Source organism: Panulirus ornatus, chromosome 39 (assembly GCF_036320965.1).
Source record: "Panulirus ornatus isolate Po-2019 chromosome 39, ASM3632096v1, whole genome shotgun sequence".
Classification (NCBI taxonomy): domain Eukaryota; kingdom Metazoa; phylum Arthropoda; class Malacostraca; order Decapoda; family Palinuridae; genus Panulirus; species Panulirus ornatus.
Window position 1 is genome coordinate 8139973 of NC_092262.1, and position 22239 is coordinate 8162211.

The 22239-nt window shown below is 36.3% G+C and overlaps 1 protein-coding gene across 3 annotated transcripts; it reads right to left on the reverse strand.

Annotated features, from left to right (window-relative positions):
- Nucleotides 1-1542: 1542 nt before the first annotated feature.
- On the reverse strand, nucleotides 1543-17555 carry LOC139761097 (putative cytochrome P450 120). Of its 3 annotated transcripts, XM_071684978.1 has the most exons (9): nucleotides 17428-17555; nucleotides 16575-16839; nucleotides 14970-15115; nucleotides 13476-13662; nucleotides 11161-11286; nucleotides 8441-8592; nucleotides 7552-7872; nucleotides 4141-4284; nucleotides 1543-1679 (listed from the first exon to the last, which is right to left on the reverse strand). In XM_071684978.1, the coding sequence occupies exons 2-8, from the start codon at nucleotides 16834-16836 to the stop codon at nucleotides 4153-4155; spliced, it is 1326 nt and encodes a 441-aa protein (XP_071541079.1). In that variant the 5' UTR covers nucleotides 16837-16839; nucleotides 17428-17555; the 3' UTR covers nucleotides 1543-1679; nucleotides 4141-4152. The 3 variants fall into 3 exon arrangements, with proteins under 3 accessions (XP_071541079.1, XP_071541081.1, XP_071541080.1); XM_071684980.1 differs by lacking the exon at nucleotides 1543-1679 and having other exon boundaries at nucleotides 2601-4284; nucleotides 17428-17543; XM_071684979.1 differs by lacking the exon at nucleotides 1543-1679 and having other exon boundaries at nucleotides 4004-4284; nucleotides 16575-16858; nucleotides 17428-17529.
- Between the last annotated feature and the right edge of the window lie 4684 nt (nucleotides 17556-22239).

Here is a 22239-nt window from a genome sequence, read left to right on the forward strand (position 1 = left end):
TGGTTTCGAGCATTATTGTATGACAGCAAGAGACTGAGTGTGAACGAATGGGGCCTTTGTTGTCTTTTCCTAGCGCTACCTCGCACACATGAGGGGGGAGCACGATGTTATTCCATGTGTGGCGAGGTGGCGATGGGAATGAATAAAGGCAGACAGTGTGAATTGTGTGCATGTGTATATATGTATGTGTCTGTGTGTGTATATATATGTGTACATTGAGATGTATAGGTATGCATATTTGCGTGTGTGGACGTGTATGTATATACATGTGTATGAGGGTGGGTTGGGCCATTTCTTTCGTCTTGTTTCCTTGCGCTACCTCGCAAACGCGGGAGACAGCGACAAAGCAAAATAATAAAAAAAAAAGGTTGTATGATCATTAGGATCGTGTATAACTTTAACATATGCTAATATTTGGATGTTATGGATAGCTGCATTTATCTATTTATTGGGATTCACATGTGGATAACCAATAACCAGTTTATCAAAGACTTGAACACGAAAATAGGACTAAATTTTTCAATGAAAATCTTTTCCCATGGCAACAACATCTCTTGTTCAATCTGCCTATAATTTCTCAAGTTTTCCTGTACGTGTCTCTGCGTTTCCATTTTTTTCTTTTTTAATCTTGTTCTGTTGTCTGTGTTAATGGCAAGTGGTTTTGTCTGCGTGCGTTTTTTCACTCGTGTGACTTGCAACTTGTGGGGAGAAGTTTGTGTTATACTGTTTCATATGTCTGTGTGATGGGCATTTTGTGTTAGTTTGGTTAATGACGTTCTTGGAATGATTGTGCGAGCCTGATGGCTTCGGTGATGCATAACTAGAATGGCTAGGTGGTCAAAGAAGATCAGGTGTAAGCACTACTGTGCAAATGATAATGAAATAAGATGTTAGAAGTAGTGGGCTAGGGAGTCTGGGTTTGGAGGATGGGGATGCTGAGAGGGAGAAATTGGCTCATCAGAAGTTCACCTCAGGAATCATGGATGCTGAAACCTCTGCACAGAGAACTGTTGTGTGTTGGTTAGGTTTAGAAGTAAAGGTGTGTATCTGAGGGCAGTTCGTGGATGGTATCTGAGGGCACTTAGTGGATGGTGTATGTAGGTTTTGATTTTACTGTAAAAGTTTTGTAATATCATTTTTGTGGATGAGATTTCGAGGGTTCTCAATGCTTGTGATTTGTTTCCACAAGATGAGTGTTGTGGATAAATGAGATACTGTGGAGGGCATATGTTGTAAATCCACTTCCTTGTCCATATTGTGTTTAATCATGGGGTTAACTCTGGTTTCCTGGTAAAGTGTTCAGTGTATTTTGTGTTCTTTGAGTACGTTAGTGCTTCAGTGTTTATTTTCTTAATCCCACAGATATTAACTGGTAATTATTTAATGTGACACTAAATGTTCTTGCCATTCAAGATGGTTTCACTCAGAAAAAAAAACACCCAGGTTTCTGTCATCAAATATAGCACCTACCTCTACCTTCTCATCCAGGTTACATCCATATACATTTAGAAACTTCTGACTGGGCCTTTGAGGAGTCATCCTCACTTGGTTTCTTCATCCCTTTCTATTTATGGTAAGTGATAACTGAAACAGGGTAGGGTTTCCAGTCCCCACTTCCATTCATCAGTCGCCTCATGATGCACAAGAGGTTCCTGGATAGTTTTCTTACTCGTCTATCTCTAGGGATAGAGAAAATTGTGATTTAGGATAACAAATCAAGTGAAATATGTGTTGTCTAGTGTTATGTCAAATACAAAGAGATATTTGTGTTTGTGGATTGAGAACCAGCATCACATACGTATATAAGGCTGAGAGGAAAGACACCAACCTTAGCCAGGGATGAGAAATGTGACAGCCACAGCAGTGCTGTCTCACTGTGCCGCTGTCACTACTCCTTCCGACATATGCATATAGTTAAATAAATAGACAAAGAGATACACAGATGAAGAGATGCAAAGAGGTAAATATATATCATTGTCATGATACAACTCCAGGACCCATCTTATGGGACTTCTGCAGCTTCAAGATGGCATTTCATGCACAGCAAGGCATTAAGAAATCCTTGGAGAATGAAGGCATTCAGCAAGGCTAACCTACTTTCATCTACTAAAAATAAGACAGCCTATGGGAGGTGACTTCTCACCCGCACGTAACTACTTTTAAGCACAGTCTAACAACAACTATTATCATTATTATACAACCCCAAGACCCTTTCTTCAGGTGCTTTCTCAGCCTCAAGGCTGCACTGTATCAGCAGCAGGGAAAGGATGGACTCCTTCGGAGCGAGAAGCACTTCAATGAGATTGCACTGCAATGATGCAACTTCACCAAAGATGACTTTTTACTTGTAGGATAACCACAAGCAGGCAGAGACCAGTAACACCTCCAATGACAATATACTTAGGAAAGATGAATGAATGAATAGAGAAATGCATGCATATGTTTGGGGAAGGCATGTAAAGAGAGGGATAATAGAGACTTATGCCATGGCCAATCCCTAGCTGGGAGTTCCCAAAAGGTATGGACATCAGAGATATTTATGGATAGATAAATAGATAGGGAACAATACATGTATACTTTAGTGACTAAATCAGAAATACTTTGTTTATCTGCAGCTTTATTTCTCATTACCTTATCATTATTCTCACTATTTTCTTTGTGATGCTGTATCTCAATGTAATAACTGAGGTGCTTTAGGCTAATACTTAGAGCCCCACACTTCTACATGTGTTCGGAAATTCTACATATACCACAAAGTAAGAAAAAATAATAAAATTATTCAACTGAGCTAAACTTTCTAAACATAAAATATTTATGAAAAATAAACTTTGCTTTAAGCCAAACCTATACACCATTATATGCTGTGCTTATGAAAAATATTATTTGTGTCACTTCTAAAGTGTAAGAAATATAAATATATTAAATATTTTACTGTACACACTCACACACACACTTAAATATATGTTTTCTTTCGGTATATCACATCTAAGAGGTATGAAATAGATTATCATTTCACTCTAAACATATACATAAGTACATATATTTTCCTTAGTCAGTCTTTTGTATGGTCATCTCTTTTTCCTCCATAACAGTGGTCTGTCAATGGGGGCTGGTACAGGTGAAGCATACCAGTTTCTAAGCCTGTGCTAAACAGAGATTATATCACATCTAAAATGTGTGAAACAGATAATGATTTTCATCTTCACATACACACACACAATATACATATTACAATGTATTTTCATTATTTCTGGATATATCTATTCTTTAGTTTCATCTTTTCCCCATACCAGTGGTTGTCATAAGGGCTGGCATACCAGTTTCTTAGCCTATGGTAAGCAGGGAATATATCACATATAAAATGTATGAAACATTATCATTTTGTTTTACACGCACACAAACACACAAACACATACACTAATGTACATTTCCATTCTATTAATTGTTTAGTTTAATCTTATCCCCATATCAGTGGTCTGTCACGAGAGTTGGAATGGGCAAAGCATAACAGTTTCTTAGCCTCATGGGAGTTGGAATGGGTAGAGCATAACAGTTTCTTAGCCTAAGGTACATAGAGAGTAATGAGGCCAGTTTTCACATCTGACAACCTTCATTCCAAGACACTTGAACAGGGTACCCATCTTCAAATGTGGCTCAACTGGGGAGCACCTTCCAAAGTAGGCATAATTAGTACAGGAATCCACAACCACAAGCTTACCTAGATTCCCCAGTTACATAAACTGAGTACCCATTTTCACAACTGGTTGAACCGGGGAGCACCCTCTGAAGTAGCCATGTGATATATTTGAATCCACAAAGCCAAGCTTATTTATGGAGTCTCCTACCCACTCATTCACCCAACCATCATATCATCATACACGGTTTAAAAAATGTTACACAATGTTTGTACAAAACTAATCGTGACAAATAACCAAACTATAAACATCCCATGTTGTGTGCACAAAGTTCGGTTAGTAATAATAAAGAATCTCAAATACAGCAAGAGTAACATTATCATTACTGGCAGTTAGTCTTGCTCCTTATATTTCAACTTGATGTCATTGTACAATATCATATTTCAAATAAATAATATCTATGAGTGTACCTAATGAAGGTGATGCAGAATCACATTAACTTTACCACTATGGTGTATTAACTTCGTCTGGCCTGCAGCTGGATGAGAGGTTTTTCCTTAGGTCGAACGGCAGGAATGTACTTTAGCTCCTTCAGGTGATCACTTGAGACCTCCCAATCAAAATGTTCTAAAAATGATTTGCAGAAGATCTGTAAAGCATAAAATTTAAGGTCATGATATTTGCAAACAGATGGGAATGTTGGCAAAGCCTGTTTCACTTTTGCATTAGCAAACTTACACAAAACCTGTGGTTTGAGTAGTGCTCTTATGTATGTGATAATGCGGCAAGGAATAGAGACATTGTGACCAAATCTTTTAATAAGGGAATGCTGCTTGCAAAGTTTTATGTTTTTATAAAGAATGCTGAAGGATTACATGGAATTTTCCATCACTCCACTATCACTGCTCATCACAACCAGAAGAACAATCTCAACTGTCCACATCGGTGGGATCAGAAGTATGAGCGTATACCATCTCAATATCAGCCACAGCCTACACAAATGAGTAAAATACTTTTCAACTTAACAACTCATGTGAGAACAAGATATATCTATTTATTCATTTATTTTGCTTTGTCGCTGTCTCCCACATTTGCGAGGTAGCGCAAGGAAACAGAAGAAAGAAATGGCCCAACCCACCCCCATACACATGTATATACACACACGTCCACACACGCAAATATACATACCTATACATCTCAATGTACACATATATATACACACACAGACACATACATATATACCCATGCACACAATTCACACTGTCTGCCTTTATTCATTCCCATTGCCACCTCGCCACACATGGAATACCATCCCTCTCCCTCCTCATGTGTGCGAGGTAGCGCTAGGAAAAGATAACAAAGGCCCTATTCATTCACACTCAGTCTCAAGCTGTCATGCAATAATGCCCGAAACCACAGCTACCTTTCCACATCCAGGCCCCACACAACTTTCCATGGTTTACCCCAGACGCTTCACATGCCCTGATTCAATCCACTGACAGCACGTCAACCCCGGTATACCAAATCGATCCAATTCACTCTATTCCTTGCCCGCCTTTCACCCTCCTGCATGTTCAGGCCCCGATCACTCAAAATCTTTTTCACTCCATCTTTCCATCTCCAATTTGGTCTCCCACTTCTCCTCGTTCCCTCCACCTTCGACACATATATCCTCTTGGTCAATCTTTCCTCACTCATTCTCTCCATGTGCCCAAACCATTTCAAAACACCCTCTTCTGCTCTCTCAACCACGCTCTTTTTATTTCCACACATCTCTCTTACCCTTACATTACTTACTCGATCAAACCACCTCACACCACACACTGTCCTCAAACATCTCATTTCCAGCACATCCACCCTCCTGCGCACAACTCTATCCATAGCCCACGCCTCACAACCATACAACATTGTTGGAACCACTATTCCTTCAAACATACCCATTTTTGCTTTCCGAGATAATGTTCTCGACTTCCACACATTCTTCAAGGCTCCCAGGATTTTCGCCCCCTCCCCCACCCTATGATTCACTTCCGCTTCCATGGTTCCATCCACTGCCAGATCCACTCCCAGATATCTAAAACACTTTACTTCCTCCAGTTTTTCTCCATTCAAACTTACCTCCCAATTGACTTGACCCTCAACTCTACTGTACTTAATAACCTTGCTCTTATTCACATTTACTCTTACCTTTCTTCTTTCACACACTTTACCAAACTCAGTCATCAGCTTCTGCAGTTTCTCACATGAATCAGCCACCAGCACTGTATCATCAGCGAACAACAACTGACTCACTTCCCAAGCTCTCTCATCCACAACAGACTTCATACTTGCCCCTTTTTCCAAAACTCTTGCATTCACCTCCCTAACAACCCCATCCATAAACAAATTAAACAACCATGGAGACATCACACACCCCTGCCACAAACCTACATTCACTGAGAACCAATCACTTTCCTCTCTTCCTACACGTACACATGCCTTACATCCTCGATAAAAACTTTTCACTGCTTTTAACAACTTGCCTCCCACACCATATATTCTTAATACCTTCCACAGAGCATCTCTATCAACTCTATCATATGCCTTCTCCAGATCCATAAATGCTACATACAAATCCATTTGCTTTTCTAAGTATTTCTCACATACATACATTCTTCAAAGCAGATACTTGCTTTTAATTAAAACTAATTGCACCATGCATGTTTACGCACATCTTCAAAGTGATTTGCTATATACTCCTTGTCTGATCAGCTAACAGAACATCATCTGTATTCAGTAACTGTGGTAACTGCCACTTTGTGCTAACATGATTTAATAATACCAAGCAATCACTCTCTTACTCACAGCTCGTGGAATACGCATCCATAAAATATAAATCAACTGTGGGGATAGTAAACCTTTATAACACCTTCCCCCATTTATTTCAAAGCAATCTCATACCATGATTTATCTCCAAACAGGCAATTCCATTGTTTAAGCTTTTTCCTCAGTAATTCTTAAAACAATCTTTTCTCCTATTACTCTCACATGTGAAATAATAAAAGCCTTTGTTCAATAATCAAGTATGCTTCCCTTTCCCATGGCAGAAGATAAATAGTATGGTCCAACCAGAAGGAAAAGTGGAATTATCAACTTATCAAATAAGCAGCTATCTATCTCATTAACCTGTTTTTGGCCAAAGTAGTGCTACAAATTATACCTGAGATGCTGCCCTAAAATACTTCCCGTCGATATAAGTTAATAAGAATTCATTCTAACACTCATTCAAATGAATATGGTAATCAGGGCATATATTATCCAGGTAATCAGTATCTGTAAATTCACACATTTCCTCAGTACTGAACTACGTAAGTACAAAAAAGGTAGGATTTTGGGCAGCTGAGAGCTCTTGCCATGAATGAACATGGTGCTTACTCTGTAAGTTGGCTTGTTCTCTGGTAATAGCAAATTGGTTTCCAGTCTCAAAAGAATTAAAGATTCATTTGAAGCCATAAAATTCTTATGAATAACGATCCTTGTACACAACCTACTCAATTTTCATGGCATTTTCCATGAACATAAGTCTGCACAAATCCCTAATTAAAGAAGATGGCTTTCATGAAAGAGTGAAAAGGAACTAAAATTTATTGTCAGGGACACCGGTGTAAGTAACTGGATCAGGATGGTAAAAATAGGAGCTTACAAGGGCATGGCCTTTTGTTTCAGAAAAGAAATTTATACTGTGAGTTGTGATGAATGATGCATTCAAACCATTCAAATTTTCAAGTAACTATGGAAAAAAATCTTAGTAAAGATGGAGGAATGGCAGCTGAGGTATCTGAGAGAATTACGGAAGCAAACACACAATTTCCTAAGCTAAAAGCAAAATAGGTATGATTAGACAGTATCAACAAGGATTAAAGTTACTTTTTCTTACAATTATGATATCCCAAATCATTTTCTTGCCAACACACTCTCGTGGTCCAGCTCCAAAAGCAAACATCTTGCTTCGATCATCTTTATTTTCTTCTTCCCACCTCTCTGGACGAAACTTGTTTGGTTCTGGGAAGACTTTAGGGTCAGTGTGAGCTCCAAGGTAGCTAAAATGAATGACCATTCCAGATGAGATGGCATATCCATTGAGCATTGTGTCCCGCAGTGCAATACGTCGGCCACCAGCCAGAGGGGGAACAAGTCTCAGCACTTCCAGCAGAATCATATCAAGTGCTGCTTCTCTCTCTTCTTCTGATGAACAAGTCTAGAATGACATTTGATAAAATATGCACTAGAGAATATGCTAAAACAAAGACCTGTTAAGTATACTCCAAAGTATCTTCATATGTGTTTAACAATCCATCTCTTTAAGTTTCTCCCGTTATAAGTTTCATTGTTTTCAGTGATGCTGTAATATTCCATTTGACTGTGTTGCAAGCCAACAAATGGTGCTGTGAATAGTTTCATAACTTAGGACAAGCACGAGGCAACTACTTGATTTGACAACAGCCCAAATAGCAGATTCTTTGATAAACATTTCAGTCATCACTGCTGGATTTTCAACACCTAAAGTACTGGAGAAGGTCAGGAAATCACATGCTCTAGGAATAATCTGCATCTACCCTTCTATCCTGAATACTGAAATATGCAATGCGGTAATAATCATAGCAATGAAAAACTATGTATACCAAAATTATGGCAAGAAATAAAATATCAATATGCTGAATGGTTGAAGACTTCTGAAGAGACTAAAGAATAATTCACCATTAAATACAACAGAGTCTACATATAAAATTTTCTCCATTTTCTATTCATATGAATATCTATTTTACCTGGTAGTATGGTTTCCAAGAATGGACTAAAAGGATGAAGGAAGTAAGGATGGACGCAAAAGTCTTCGGAATAATGGCACAACAACACACTAGAAGATGATTCAGTTGTAGTTCTTCATTGTTGATGTTCTCAGACATGCTCTTCAGAAAAGCTGGAAATATAGTCAATATTATGAAAGGAAAGGAATAGAAAAAGATGTCAAAAGCTATATTTCTGTTAATAGATATATGCAGGAAGTGAGTGCATGTGACATATGTCCTATCTCCACAAAATACTACAACTTTCTTTTACGTAGGACAGTGCTTTATATCCCCTGGGTTGTTGACACTGATTGCAGTATCATATCTTGTTAAGTATGAGAAACTGAGTGGTATTATAATAAATAAACTCAAAATTACATTAACTATAAGCAAAGTTTCATAGCCAAAGTGGAATTTGAACTCCCCCAGACATTTCCTGCCTATTTCTATGTCAAATGATACACTGCTCAGTATCTAATCATTTCTGCCATTAGGAGCTGGCTACAAGATATATCAGTAGGAAAATTTCAGTAGTCTGAGTCACATATACTAATGAGAAGTAAAGAGACCCTCACTCTTTAAACACACTTTCATTTCTTGTCATTACGATTAGACATGACATTACTATCACTATACAACTCCAGAACTCCTTTCATGAAGGTGTCCCGGGGCTATAACCTCCAGGACCCCTTATCAAGAGGCTATTGAAGTTCAAGGCTTCACTACAATCAATAAAAGTGATAGGATGGACTAATTTGAAGAGTAAAGTTCTTTTGCGAGACTGTACCCAACTTTGTCAACCGGCAAAAATACATTCTTGTCAAAAGTGACTTCACTCGTGTATATATGAGTAGTAAAGGCTTTGCGGAAGATGAAAGCCGGCAAGGCAGCAGGTTTGGATGGTATTGCAGTGGAATTTATTAAAATAGGGGGTGACTGTATTGTTGACTGGTTGGTAAGGTTATTTAATGTATGTATGATTCATGGTGAGGTGCCTGAGGATTGACGGAATGCTTGCATAGTGCCACTGTACAAAGGCAAAGGGGATAAGAGTGAGTGCTCAAATTACAGAGATATAAGTTTGTTGAGTATCCCTGGTAAATTATATGGGAGGGTATTGATTGAGAGGGTGAAGGCATGTACAGAGCATCACATTGGGGAAGAGCAGTGTGGTTTCAGAAGTGGTAGAGGATGTGTGGATCAGGTGTTTGCTTTAAAGAATGTATGTGAGAAATACTTAGAAAAGCAAATGGATTTGTATGTAGCATTTATGGATCTGGAGAGGGCATATGATAGAGTTGATAGAGATGCTCTGTGGAAGGTATTAAGAATATATGGAGTGGGAGGCAAGTTGTTAGAAGCAGTGAAAAGTTTTTATCAAGGATGTAAGGCATGTGTATGTGTAGGAAGAGAGGAAAGTGATTGGTTCTCAATGAATGTAGGTTTGCGGCAGGGGTGTGTGATGTCTCCATCGTTGTTTAATTTGTTTATGGATGGGGTTGTTAGGGAGGTGGATGCAAGAGTTTTGGAAAGAGGGGCAAGTATGCAGCCTGTTGTGGATGAGAGAGCTTGGGAAGTGAGTCAGCTGCTGTCCGCTGATGATACAGCGCTGGTGGCTGATTCATGTGAGAAACTGCAGAAGCTGGTGACTGAGTTTGGTAAAGTGTGTGAAAGAAGAAAGTTAAGAGTAAATGTGAATAAGAGCAAGGTCATTAGGCACAGTAGGGTTGAGGGCCAAGTCAATTGGGCGGTAAGTTTGAATGGAGAAAAACTGGAGGAAGTAAAGTGTTTTGGATATCTGGGAGTGGATCTGGCAGCAGATGGAACCATGGAAGCGGAAGTGAATCATAGGGTGGGGGAGGGGGTGAAAATTCTGGGAGCCTTAAAGAATGTTTGGAAGTCGAGAACATTATCTCGAAGAGCAAAAATGGGTATGTTTGAAGGAATAGTGGTCCCAACATATATACACATGTACATATTCATACATGCTGCCTTCATCCATTCCCACCGCCACCCTGCCACACGAAATGGCACCCCCCCTCCCCATGCGTGCACGCGAGGTAGCGCTAGGAAAAGACAACAAAGGCCACTTTGCTCGCACTCAATCTCTAGCTTTCATGTGTAATGCACTAAAACCACAGCTCCCATCCCACATCCAGGCCCCACAAAACTTTCCATGGTTTACCCCAGATGTTTCACATGCCCAGGTTCAATCCACTGACAGCATGTCATCCCCGGTATATCACATCATTCCAATTCACTCTATTCCTATATATGATAGTTAGAAAGTGTATGTGAGGGTGAGTAAGGGGGATAAGGTCCTGGGTGCACCGTGAAGTGTGTGGAAAGAGAAAGTCACTTCTGTGAGGGCAAACATGGGTATGTTTAATGGTAAAGTAGTTCCAATGGTGATGTATGGATAAGGTCAAGTAGCCTAGATGAAAAGGTGTTGAAAATGAAATGTTTGAGAAAAATTTTTGGTGTGAGGAAAGCTAACTATAACTTGAATGTTTATAAAAAGGCACCAAGACTAAAGTATGCAAGTAAAAATTAAACACCCCAGTGTGTGTGTACAGTGACTTATGTGTTTGAGTATGAACTTGCAAGTGCCATCTGCTAGTGACTGCATGATAAATATGCATAATAAATCAGAGACAGAACAGCATTAACAGCATGGTGGAACTAAAATTTGCACTTACTATGGTCTTTTCTGTAACTGAGACGTTCTCGCAGCAAATCCAAAAGCTCGTCTTTGGCCTCAAGAGCTTTCCCAAAGCCTGATTTTATTCCTGGAACTCTGATGTTTACAGGAAGAGAACATAAGCCTAGAATAAAAATAGAAAGAAAAATATGTAAGCTCTAGATGTCTAAAAATTAAAAGTGACAAAATAGTCACAATAGAGCACACTAATATCAGTAAGTACTGATCTACATGCAAATTACAGAGTAAGAGCTCCTTAAACATTGAGATTACTGGAAGTGTCTTATTAGAGTCAGGCTGGATCAGGTATGAAAGCGAATGTGACATGATATTTATGGCAGTATGTTTTTCATTGATAGTCTAAAGATTTTTTCACATTTGTTTATGGAACAAGTATTTCTTTTACAGAACTTCTGTCATAAGTCTAATCCAGCACGAATGTTATGCAAGTAGTCTATATCACTGTAGGTAAAATCCCTTTGAAACCTCATCACCAGAGGGTAATTTTGTCTCGATAATTTTCTAAAACTCCCAAACTTTAGTTTAACTTTCAAGAGATGATTTGACACTTCTGACTCTACTGTTCTCCAAAGGTCAAAATGTTTTCATTTCAGATTTCCCATGAGTTAAAAGGGACATGATCTGGTGAGGACAGGAGCTACAGGGCCTAAAGTCATAGGTATGATTATGGGATCATGGTGACTGACTCTAATTTTTATCCACCAGCTTACAGTCCATTATGTAGCATCCTTTCCTCTTCTTAAAGAACAATTCAGTGGAACCATGGGACTGATGCTATTAATGACCTGGCTTTAAGCAGATGTAATAAAATGGTAGTTTTTTACACTTCCAAAATGTGAGTCAAAGGATCGTCAAATGATCACCTGTCACTAAGGTGATATTCAGACAATGCTTTTTGTAACACAACAATAGGTAAAACAATTAATGCAGCCAATTCACTTATTCTCTGGTGTTACAAAATTAGGTGTGTATACCAAAGGCATCTGTGCATTATATGACTGCAGGAGAGAAGTAGCATTGAAACAGGCAGACATTTACACAGTATGTTATCTTGAATCCTTACCCTCAAGCATGACTCAGGCAGAGATGAATAACTTAATAAGCAATACCTGTTCCATTACTGTTACAGTTCTCATCACTTACTGCAATACTGCCTTTCATATACAGTGTCAGGATCATCTTATGATAAAGACCCATGCTCAAAAGAACACAAAGCCTACACGTTCAATGGTAGTTTAGCTCCAAAAGTTTTTCAAATTCCTTTTATCCAAAATTTACTTTCTTTAATAACTGAAGAGTTCAGTAAAATGAGTCCACAGGACATATGCTCATGACAACAATGATGTAATCTGCTGGCTTACACAATATTCAATGCTTACAAAATATTAATGTAAAATAATGCTAGTGATAAAATTGCCTGAACATTGTTTCAACATCAAACAAATTCTAGTACCAAAGAGCACGAGTTGTTATCAGTGAAGCAGAAAACTCCAAATACTAAAATACTGGTAGTAAGAGCAATTCCTTCTCTCAGTAACCTTACTTACTGAATTATTACCTTTGTTTAGAGCAGTAAGCAATCAAGAGAGTTGAATCAAACCAAATTCTCAGTAAGTGAATTTAGGAGCAAGTCATTTTAGAGAGGCAATTTGGATTCAAATACTGTTTGACTACTGCTTTAAAATGGGTCAGTTCAGTTGAGGCATGTACCCCTGCATGAATGTATGTATGTATGAAAATTATGTACAAAAGAAATTCTCATGTAAAAATATTATGTTCAAGAGACATTCTATCTCTTTTCATTTACGTATGCAATTTTCCAAATCTTCCTTAATCATTCAGGTAACATATCCACCCTTCCTTCCATACAACAGGCAACAGAAGAGCCCATACTAGTTGGAATACTGGTTTGGGTGTCATATAAGGGTAGCAGCAGCTAATGACAGTATCATGAGATACAAAATACATATAAAAAATATCTGGACTGACTTCAGATGTATACACAAGGATAAAAGTATATGTAGGGATACCAGAAAAGAGAGAAATAAGGGAGTAAGGGGAAGTAGAAAACAACAGAGAAAATAAAAAAAAGGAAAATGCTAATACAGGGTAATGCAGAGTCTCAGAAAGCATGGCAGGCAACCACCAAAAGAAACTGCAATGCAAAATTAGGTAAAGAAAGGCTCATCAAAAGGGGTGAAAGAGCAATTCCTCTATGCTTCCCATTTCTAGCTCCATAGATGATCAAGAATAAGAATTCTAAGACTTATGCTATGAATTCATCAAGTTTACCATGCCAATGAGTGGAAGCTACTGAAGAAAACTGCTGGACAAGCTGTGGTTCCATGGTATGGTCTAACCCTAAGTAGAGGCGGAGGTTCAGCAGCAGGGCAAAGTGTTTAGTAGATTCATATACATCAAATGGCTTGCTAATATCAAGTTCTGATGTCCATGTTGCTACAAGATCCTTTGTAATGGCCTGAAATTTACAGGTAACTTATTGCACATCATTTCTAATACTACATGAGTTACAAAATGAATAAATCAAGGCAAAAATGATATGGTTGTCATGGAAAGGGGTGGTGTTCCTTGGAGACTTATGCTAAACTCTCAAAGGAACAGTTTTACATGGATCTGTGTAAATAGCAATATACAAGCTATAAAGTCCTTTCCATATATGTTCCATTTTCCCAATACACTCATAACTCCATAGCATTCTAACATTGGAAAATCTAGTCTAATCTGAAAAATGAATATGAGAACAATTAGTAAAACTTTTAACCACCTATTAGAGAGCATCATAATCTTTTGGATCTCCAGGCTTTACAGAATAAAACCTCAAAATGTACAAGGAAGTTCATACATATACAAATACAAATACATGTAGAAAGCTGAAATAAATGACAGCAATGCCTGCATTCCAAGTATCAGTTCACATCACATAAACTAAATTACATATCAGTCACTTATGTGTGAATATTAGATAAATCAATAATAACTCCTATACTGGAATTTTTGGTCTATAAGTCACACGTGAACAGGCTGCACTCCATTAAAACAACCACTTTTGGTTCTGAACATATTATAAGCCATGAAAGCTGCAAACTTGTGGTTGTGTGATATTTCATTAGTACAAAGCAACTGCAGTTATGTTATATTTCATTAGCACAAAGCAACAAGTAAACATCAAAACCCAACAGATGACAAGATAAATCAACCGGAGGGAACGGAATGTCTTAGTTCCTCACTAAAACCTATCATCCGTAAGTTTTTATTGATTACAGGAGGTGAAGAACTAGATACATACGTTAACTCATTGACAATTATGTGGCAGGATTAGACTGTTCTGGCTTCTCTTCTGACATCACCAACCAAAAATTTCTTAACATGAGATGCTGGATGGATGTATCATCTACGCAGTGGATTTTGAGATGCGATCGGACAGTCTTTACTCACTGCATAGCCAAACTAACAATTGTTATGAATTTACTTCAAGTCATTTGTCACTTGGACACATTACCTCAGCCACTTGATCATGAAAATGAGTAGCTTCCCTGTATATTTGCCTCCCTGTATATTTGCCATCATACATATCTAGGGGCCACAAATCCATGCAAAGGTAAAAACTTTGCTATGAAAAAACAAACTAAAACCAACAGCAGGTTTGAAAAACTAATATTAACTACATGGCATTCTTTTACCTATGAGGCATTTAGTATTAAGATTATAATAGGAATAACAAGTTTTCATGATGGGAAAAAAAATAAAAGCTTCAATTTTTTGTACCTTGTAACCAGTTTTAGCCTCCTCATTGAACAGGGGATAGAGAAGCCTTCTTGTAAGTGTTGCCTCAGGACCATTCATGAAAAGAAGATTGTTTCCAAAGAGGTCATAATACTCATCCATGCCTGCTTCAAAGTGATCATCCTTCACTAAAAAAGGGAAACATAGAATCAGTTCATCCACTTGAAAAAAAATGCAAGCAATTTACAAAAATCACATGAGGGATTGATCATCTACAGAAAATACAGCATCATTCGCTCATACGCTAAAATGAAACATAACTGATCTGCAACTGGGATGTATCAGTGAATCAAAAGCTAGTTTGTAATGTACATATCTACTTAAGTTCAGTGAGTTTGAACAAAGTATTCATAAAATGTTGAACGGGATGGATCCTTAATTTTTATCCCTGGTGATACAGACCAATTTGTTTGTCAGAGAGGGTCTCTACATGGGATGGAAAGGACTGGAATTCGTAAAAGTATGAGCAGAGGCAGCAAAGAGATGATATTCCCACAAAGGCTCAGCTCACGAAGCTATATTCTGTGACAGAAAAGGTAAGAACGTATAAACAAAAACTCATAATAATTCCAGTCATGTCAAAAATATCTTAAAAGTGGCTTTTGTATCTTTAATTCTAATTTACTTTCACTTGAAAGAAAATTAACATATTCTTACTCTGCTGCAGTCTTAGTCTGCATTATTATCATTATTCATGGAACCATGGAAAGGTCTGTGGGGCTTGGTTGTGGATAAAGAGCTGAGGTTTAGGCACATTATACATGACAGCTACCAGATGGACGCAAGTGAATGTGACCTTTCTTTACCTGTTTCTGGTGTTACCTCACTAATGTGGGAAACGGCAATCAAGTACAAACAAAAAATATCAACATTCTTATTCTTGTCATTATTATCATTACTATTTTTTTAATCAATATCATTATCATTATTATCATCATAATCAATATCACACATTTTTTTATCATATCAATTAGAATTATCATCATATTACTATCAATAATGGTATCTTTCTTGTCTGTTGTTATTACAGCACAAACCCAGAACCCTTTTTACGGGGTTCCTGCAGCTACAGTGCTGCATTCCACACAGGAGCAGGACACTGATGCACTCCTTTGGAATATGAAATTCTTCAATGAGACCATAATCCTTTCCATCCACTGACGATGATGTAACCTTACTAAAGGCAACTCCTCGCATGCATTACCCACGAAACTCAGTAACAACTCTTATCCTACAGAATGTCATAAACTATTTCATTTTCATCTCTCTATATATTTTTTGTTCCTCTGTTCCTCCTATCTATTTCCCTCTCAGACTATCCTATCTCCAGATGGTGCAGCATCCTAATTTTTCATTTTGTCTCAAAATTTTTCAAAGCAGAAATAATCACTACTGCTTTCTCTATCAAAAATTATATGAATCAGTTCCAACAATACCCTATTTCTTGAAAAATCCCCTAGCTTGAACCAATAAGATTTTGAATAAGAAAGAAGCACTACCTGAACATTTCTAACCTTTGATTTTGACTAAAGTTGAATGATAATAACACCCATTAACACATGTATTTCTAAACCACGGAAGGTTTACCTGTGAGTAACTCATGAAGTGCCTGGTTATCCGCTACAACAACACAGGGTTTCAAAAACAACCGTGTAAGAAACATTCTACTGTTGTGCTGTTTAATTCCTGCCTCGATAAAGGCACGTGCGTCTTGGTATATGGCCAAGGTGTGATCCGACCAGATCCATCCTGACGAGCCTGGGAGAGTCTTGGTGGCCTGGTCAGGATTCTCACAATTGGAGTCATCATAGTTCTTGTTATGATCTGCAGCATTATTCATTTCTGACATTACCTGTCAATGAAAAAGAAGCCTAATCTAAATAATGTAGAAACATTTGACAGCCATACATTTCAGTGAACCCCTTAGTAAAAGGGATTTAGTCTTGGGAAATGCAAGTTGGAGTATTACCTTAAATTCTACAATGATAAAAAAGGGAAAAAAAATTAATGAAATCACATTACTCAGTAAAACACAAATAGACCCACTAGTGCCGATAATTCATTAAACAGTTATCATTCAATGTGACCATTAAAGTGAAGTGGAAAGGCCAGTTATTGCACACCAAAGTGGAAAGGCCAGTTACTGCACACCAAAGTTCAAACTACCGTGTTGATAAATGCTACAATCGACCTTAAGTCATAACTGTTGTATTCCATCAACTAAACTCATCATATAAGAGCAAGGAACTACAAATTTGTTTTCCTTTTTTTTTTTAACATAGTGGAAAAAAAATATCAAGAAAAGCTTTATATAAGAGGTGAACCATGAAAAACCAATAGATGTCGCCCCTTGAAGCAATTAACCCTCTATATCTCTTACACACACACACACACACACTATCTCACCACTTATGAATATAAGACAGAATAACCTTCTCACCTTAAATTTAAGGATCCTTAATAATTATATATATACTTCTCGTGGCAGGGAATTGTGTTCATTCCTTCTAACTGTGCACGGACGACCACCTCTGCTTCAAATAGTTTACACCATCTGGTTTGTTTAGGTTTTTGACAAGTCATTGCATAAAACATTCTTTTAGCTTAAAGAGTCAGTCATTAATATCATGATTATTATCAAGTAGATATCATTTATAAATGTTGTACTCTATAAAATATGAAAATATTTTTATCTTTATTTTAAATGCATTGAATATTGTTTTTTATTCTTTTTTTACGATATAAGTAAGTTAAAAGTGCAAATTACACAGCCCGGGATAAGTGAATCCGATCTCTACCAAAGTTCGGCTTCACAAGTCTTTGCAAATGTGTCAGTCATGCACAAAGAAATACAATTGGAACTTATGTCTTTTTTTTTTTTAAGGCAAATGACCAACAGCCAAATGCTTGATTGAGTCTTTAGGTAGAATTAACCTAATATTAGATAATATTAGATTTATAAATAATGCAGAAATGTCAATGAATAAAAAAAACTCCATTTCCTGGAAATATTCACAAAATCAATGCGGCAAACAGAAAAAAAAAGTGTCGTTTACAAGACAATAAGTTTATTTACTTGTGATGACAATTCGCCAATAGAATTTGACTTGTAGGTAGGTAATTAAGGCCTTACTAACCGTCATCCATCAGTATGTCGTATGTAAATGCCTAGTCTTTTACCTTTGATAGAAAAATGGTGATTTCTGTCACCCTTTGAAACATAAATTCACATCTTATGTCAGGTGTATTCCCCATCTCCATTTATCAGGTGTATTTACATCTCCATTTATCAGGTGTATTTACATCTCCATTTATCAGGTGTATTTACATCTCCATTTATCAGGTGTATTTCCCATGTACATTTATCAGGTGTATTTTCCATGTACATTTATCGGGTGTATTTTCCATGTACATTTATCAGGTGTATTTTCCATGTACATTTATCGGGTGTATTTTCCATGTACATTTATCGGGTGTATTTCCCATGTATATTTATCAGGTGTATTCAGATCTCCATTTATCGGGTGTATTTCCCATGTACATTTATCATGTGTATTTCCCATGTACATTTATCATGTGTATTTCCCATATACATTTATCATGTGTATTTCTCATGTACATTTATCATGTGTATTTCTCATGTACATATTTCAGTCTAGAATACCGTAATGGAGACTTGAAGAATTTTATAATGATTTTGGACATTCGAAGACGGTTTTCACATTTTCTTGTTCATAATTTGATATGTTGGCCTTAATGACCTTGGTAGTTAGTATGCCTAATGGTCAAATAACCAGCCTACCAATTAATTATAACTTCGTCGTATAATATGGTGACCTTTTAAGAATGGGTAAGAGTAAATAAAAGGGGGAAATAAGGATTTATCTAAGAAGGCCCATTTATCTCCTCATTAGAGTCAAAAGGGAAGATATAAAGAAATTTAAGATCAATTTTCAATTCCTTTATTTATTAAATTATTTACCTGAGGGAATAGCTAGCACTATGTGTTGTAAAGAATGTTTTACCCAGTTATAAAGCGATGTCCAGTATGAATATGTACAATGTGCTTATATGGGCGTATATATATATATATATATATATATATATATATATATATATATATATATATATATATATATATATATATATTTTCTTTCTTTCAAACTATTCGCCATTTCCCGCATTAGCGAGGTAGCGTTAAGAACAGAGGACTGGGCCTTTGAGGGAATACCCTCACCTGGCCCAATTCTCTGTTCCTTCTTTTGGAAAATTAAAAAAAAAACGAGAGGGGAGGATTTCCAGCCCCCCGCTCCCTCCCCTTTTAGTCGCCTTCTACGACACGCAGGGAATACGTGGGAAGTATTCTTTCTCCCCTATCCCCAAGGATAATATATATATATATATATATATATATATATATATATATATATATATATATATATATATATATATATATATATATGAGTGGATGGGCTATTCTCGTTGTATGTCTTGGACAGTCGCATGTTTACCAAATGGCGTCCTAGCTTCGTCTCTTCGATGTATATCAGCTGACTGTTATATTTCTCTCTTGTGTCTCCCCTGATGATGTGATTATGACACGAAAGTGCACTTGGGAACTTATCGTGTTTCATTTTTTTTCCTCCAAAAGAAAGAACAGAGAAGGGGGCCAGGTGAGGATATTCTCTCAAAGGCCCAGTCCTCTGTTCTTAACGCTGCCTCGCTAATGCGGGAAATGGCGAATAGTGTAATATATATATATATATATATATATATATATATATATATATATATATATATATATATATATATATATATATATATATATCCCTGGGGATAGGGGAGAAAGAATACTTCCCACGTATACCCTGCGTGTCGTAGAAGGCGACTAAAAGGGGAGGGAGCGGGTGGCTGGAAATCCTCCCCTCTCGTTTTTTTTTTTTTTTTTAATTTTCCAAAAGAAGGAACAGAGAAGGGGGCCAGGTGAGGATATTCCCTCTAAGGCCCAGTCCTCTGTTCGTAACGCTACCTCGCTAATGCGGGAAATGGCGAATAGTATGAAAGAAAAGAAAAGATATATATATATATATATATATATATATATATATATATAAATATAAATATAAATATAAATATATATATATATATATATATATATATATATATATATATATAAATATAAATATAAATATAAATATATATATATATATATATATATATATATATATATATATATATATATATATATATATATATTGTTATGGCCTTTCCCTGCATTTCTTACAAATGAAATTCTGTCTCCAATTAATTTAATCATGATTTTTCATCATAAATAGGTATATTAATCTTATATTTCTCATTTTCTGAACTTTACTCCTTAACCACATTTTCTTTCCTGTAATTCTTGGCGAATCCAAATTACCTTCCAGACTATATCTTCATTTTTTCCTACCTATTTAGTTCTCAGTAATGTTATTTCCATCGTCTGTGATCTAATACTCTCAGTTCGTTCAGTTGAAATATACATTTCATGTGGGAAAGAAACACTAAGGTAGGAATGTGACATATCTTTTTTTTATTTGACATACAACTCGGGCCTTCAAAAGACATTTGGGGAAAAAAAAATAAACATTAACATCATTGTGCCCATGCCCGCAGCAAACAGCTAAAGTAACTAATATAATTGTAAATCCTAATGCTAAAATTTGTGCCTATAAGAAAAAAAAGAAAATAACCTATACCAGTCAAAAATGACTTGTCTCCAGTAAGCTTGAGGATGTGGGTGTAACTTTGTGGGAGAGAGAAGAGAAAATTTGTCTTAATGCCGGATAAGCCGCTAGTGATTTTGTTTTTGTTGCACCATCGATTATCCGGAGAAAAGACACCTTTATAAAATCTTTTCGAAATACGTCTGAAGTTGTGGGCAAAAGTTGTGGGATACGAGAGTTCTTAAGGGCACTTGGACGATGATGCTGACAAACCCAGCAAGACTTGTGCGTGAGTGATTCGATTCATCATTTTTTTCTTTCGAGTTTCCCTAAAATGGGGAATTGATGTCGCTTTCCATCTCTTACACCTTCAGAAACAAAGCGGTGATCCCCACAGTCTGTGGGGAGTGGGGCAACATAATGCCCCACACATTTTGCTGAGGATTCCTGCTGGTACATTTAGCAAACACAAATATATATATATATATATATATATATATATATATATATATATATATATATATATATATTCATTAGCTGACCTCGCCCTTCATTGTAGAGTAACAAAATGGCAAAAACAATGGAATTTCCAATATATATATATATATATATATATATATATATATATATATATATATATATATATATATATATATATATAAACAACGGAATTTCCTATATATATATATATATATATATATATATATATATATATATATATATATATATATATATATATAAACAACGGAATTTCCAATATATATATATATATATATATATATATATATATATATATATATATATATATATATATATATATATATATATATGACTACCATTGTTATATCTACTTTTTAGGGGAAGAAAAATACTAGTTATGGAAATGATAAGTTATCCAATAAACTTTAAAATAAATTCAGTTGCAACTAGAATACTTTTTATTACAATTCATATTAAAAATCAGTAGAAAAAAAAATGAAATACAGAGACAATGCCAATGAAATGGTGTGTTAAAAGTAAGATTTTATAGTGATATAAAAATTCAGGCACATTCATTATTCTTTAGTTGATTAGTGTAGAAGCAATGGCCAAATTCAATGTATAATTTACGAGGTGATAACAAGAGGTTTTAGGTTTAATTAAGTTGACCCTTCCCCCCTGAGACGTATGCCATTAATGTCATATTATGGCAACATTTGAATTTCCTGGATCATTATTGATTTTTTTTTTCAAAAGGTAAATAAACATTTTCTTGACATTTCTTTAACCACAAAGATACAGTAGACCTGAAACATAAGATATATCAATGAAGATGGGTTCAAAGCCTTTTATTTTCTGTGAAATTTTTTGTTTTTCATTGATGGCAAACAATTGTTTGATCAGGGATATGATGCTAGGCTCCGTTATTCTGATAAGGGATATGATGCTAGGCTCAGTTATTCTGATAAGGGATATGATGCTAGGCTCAGTTATTCTGATAAGGGATATGATGCTAGGCTCAGTTATTCTGATAAGGGATATGATGCTAGGCTCAGTTATTCTGA

Excerpts from the sequence above, each read along its gene's own strand:
- LOC139761097 (XM_071684978.1), bottom strand. The coding sequence starts at position 16,836 with ATGTCAGAAATGAATAATGCTGCAGATCATAACAAGAACTATGATGAC. Across the intron at positions 13,663-14,969 it reads AGGCTAAAACTGGTTACAAG|GCCATTACAAAGGATCTTGT; the intron begins GTACAAAAAATT and ends TGTAAATTTCAG. Across the intron at positions 8,593-11,160 it reads CAGTTACAGAAAAGACCATA|CTTTTCTGAAGAGCATGTCT; the intron begins GTAAGTGCAAAT and ends CTATATTTCCAG.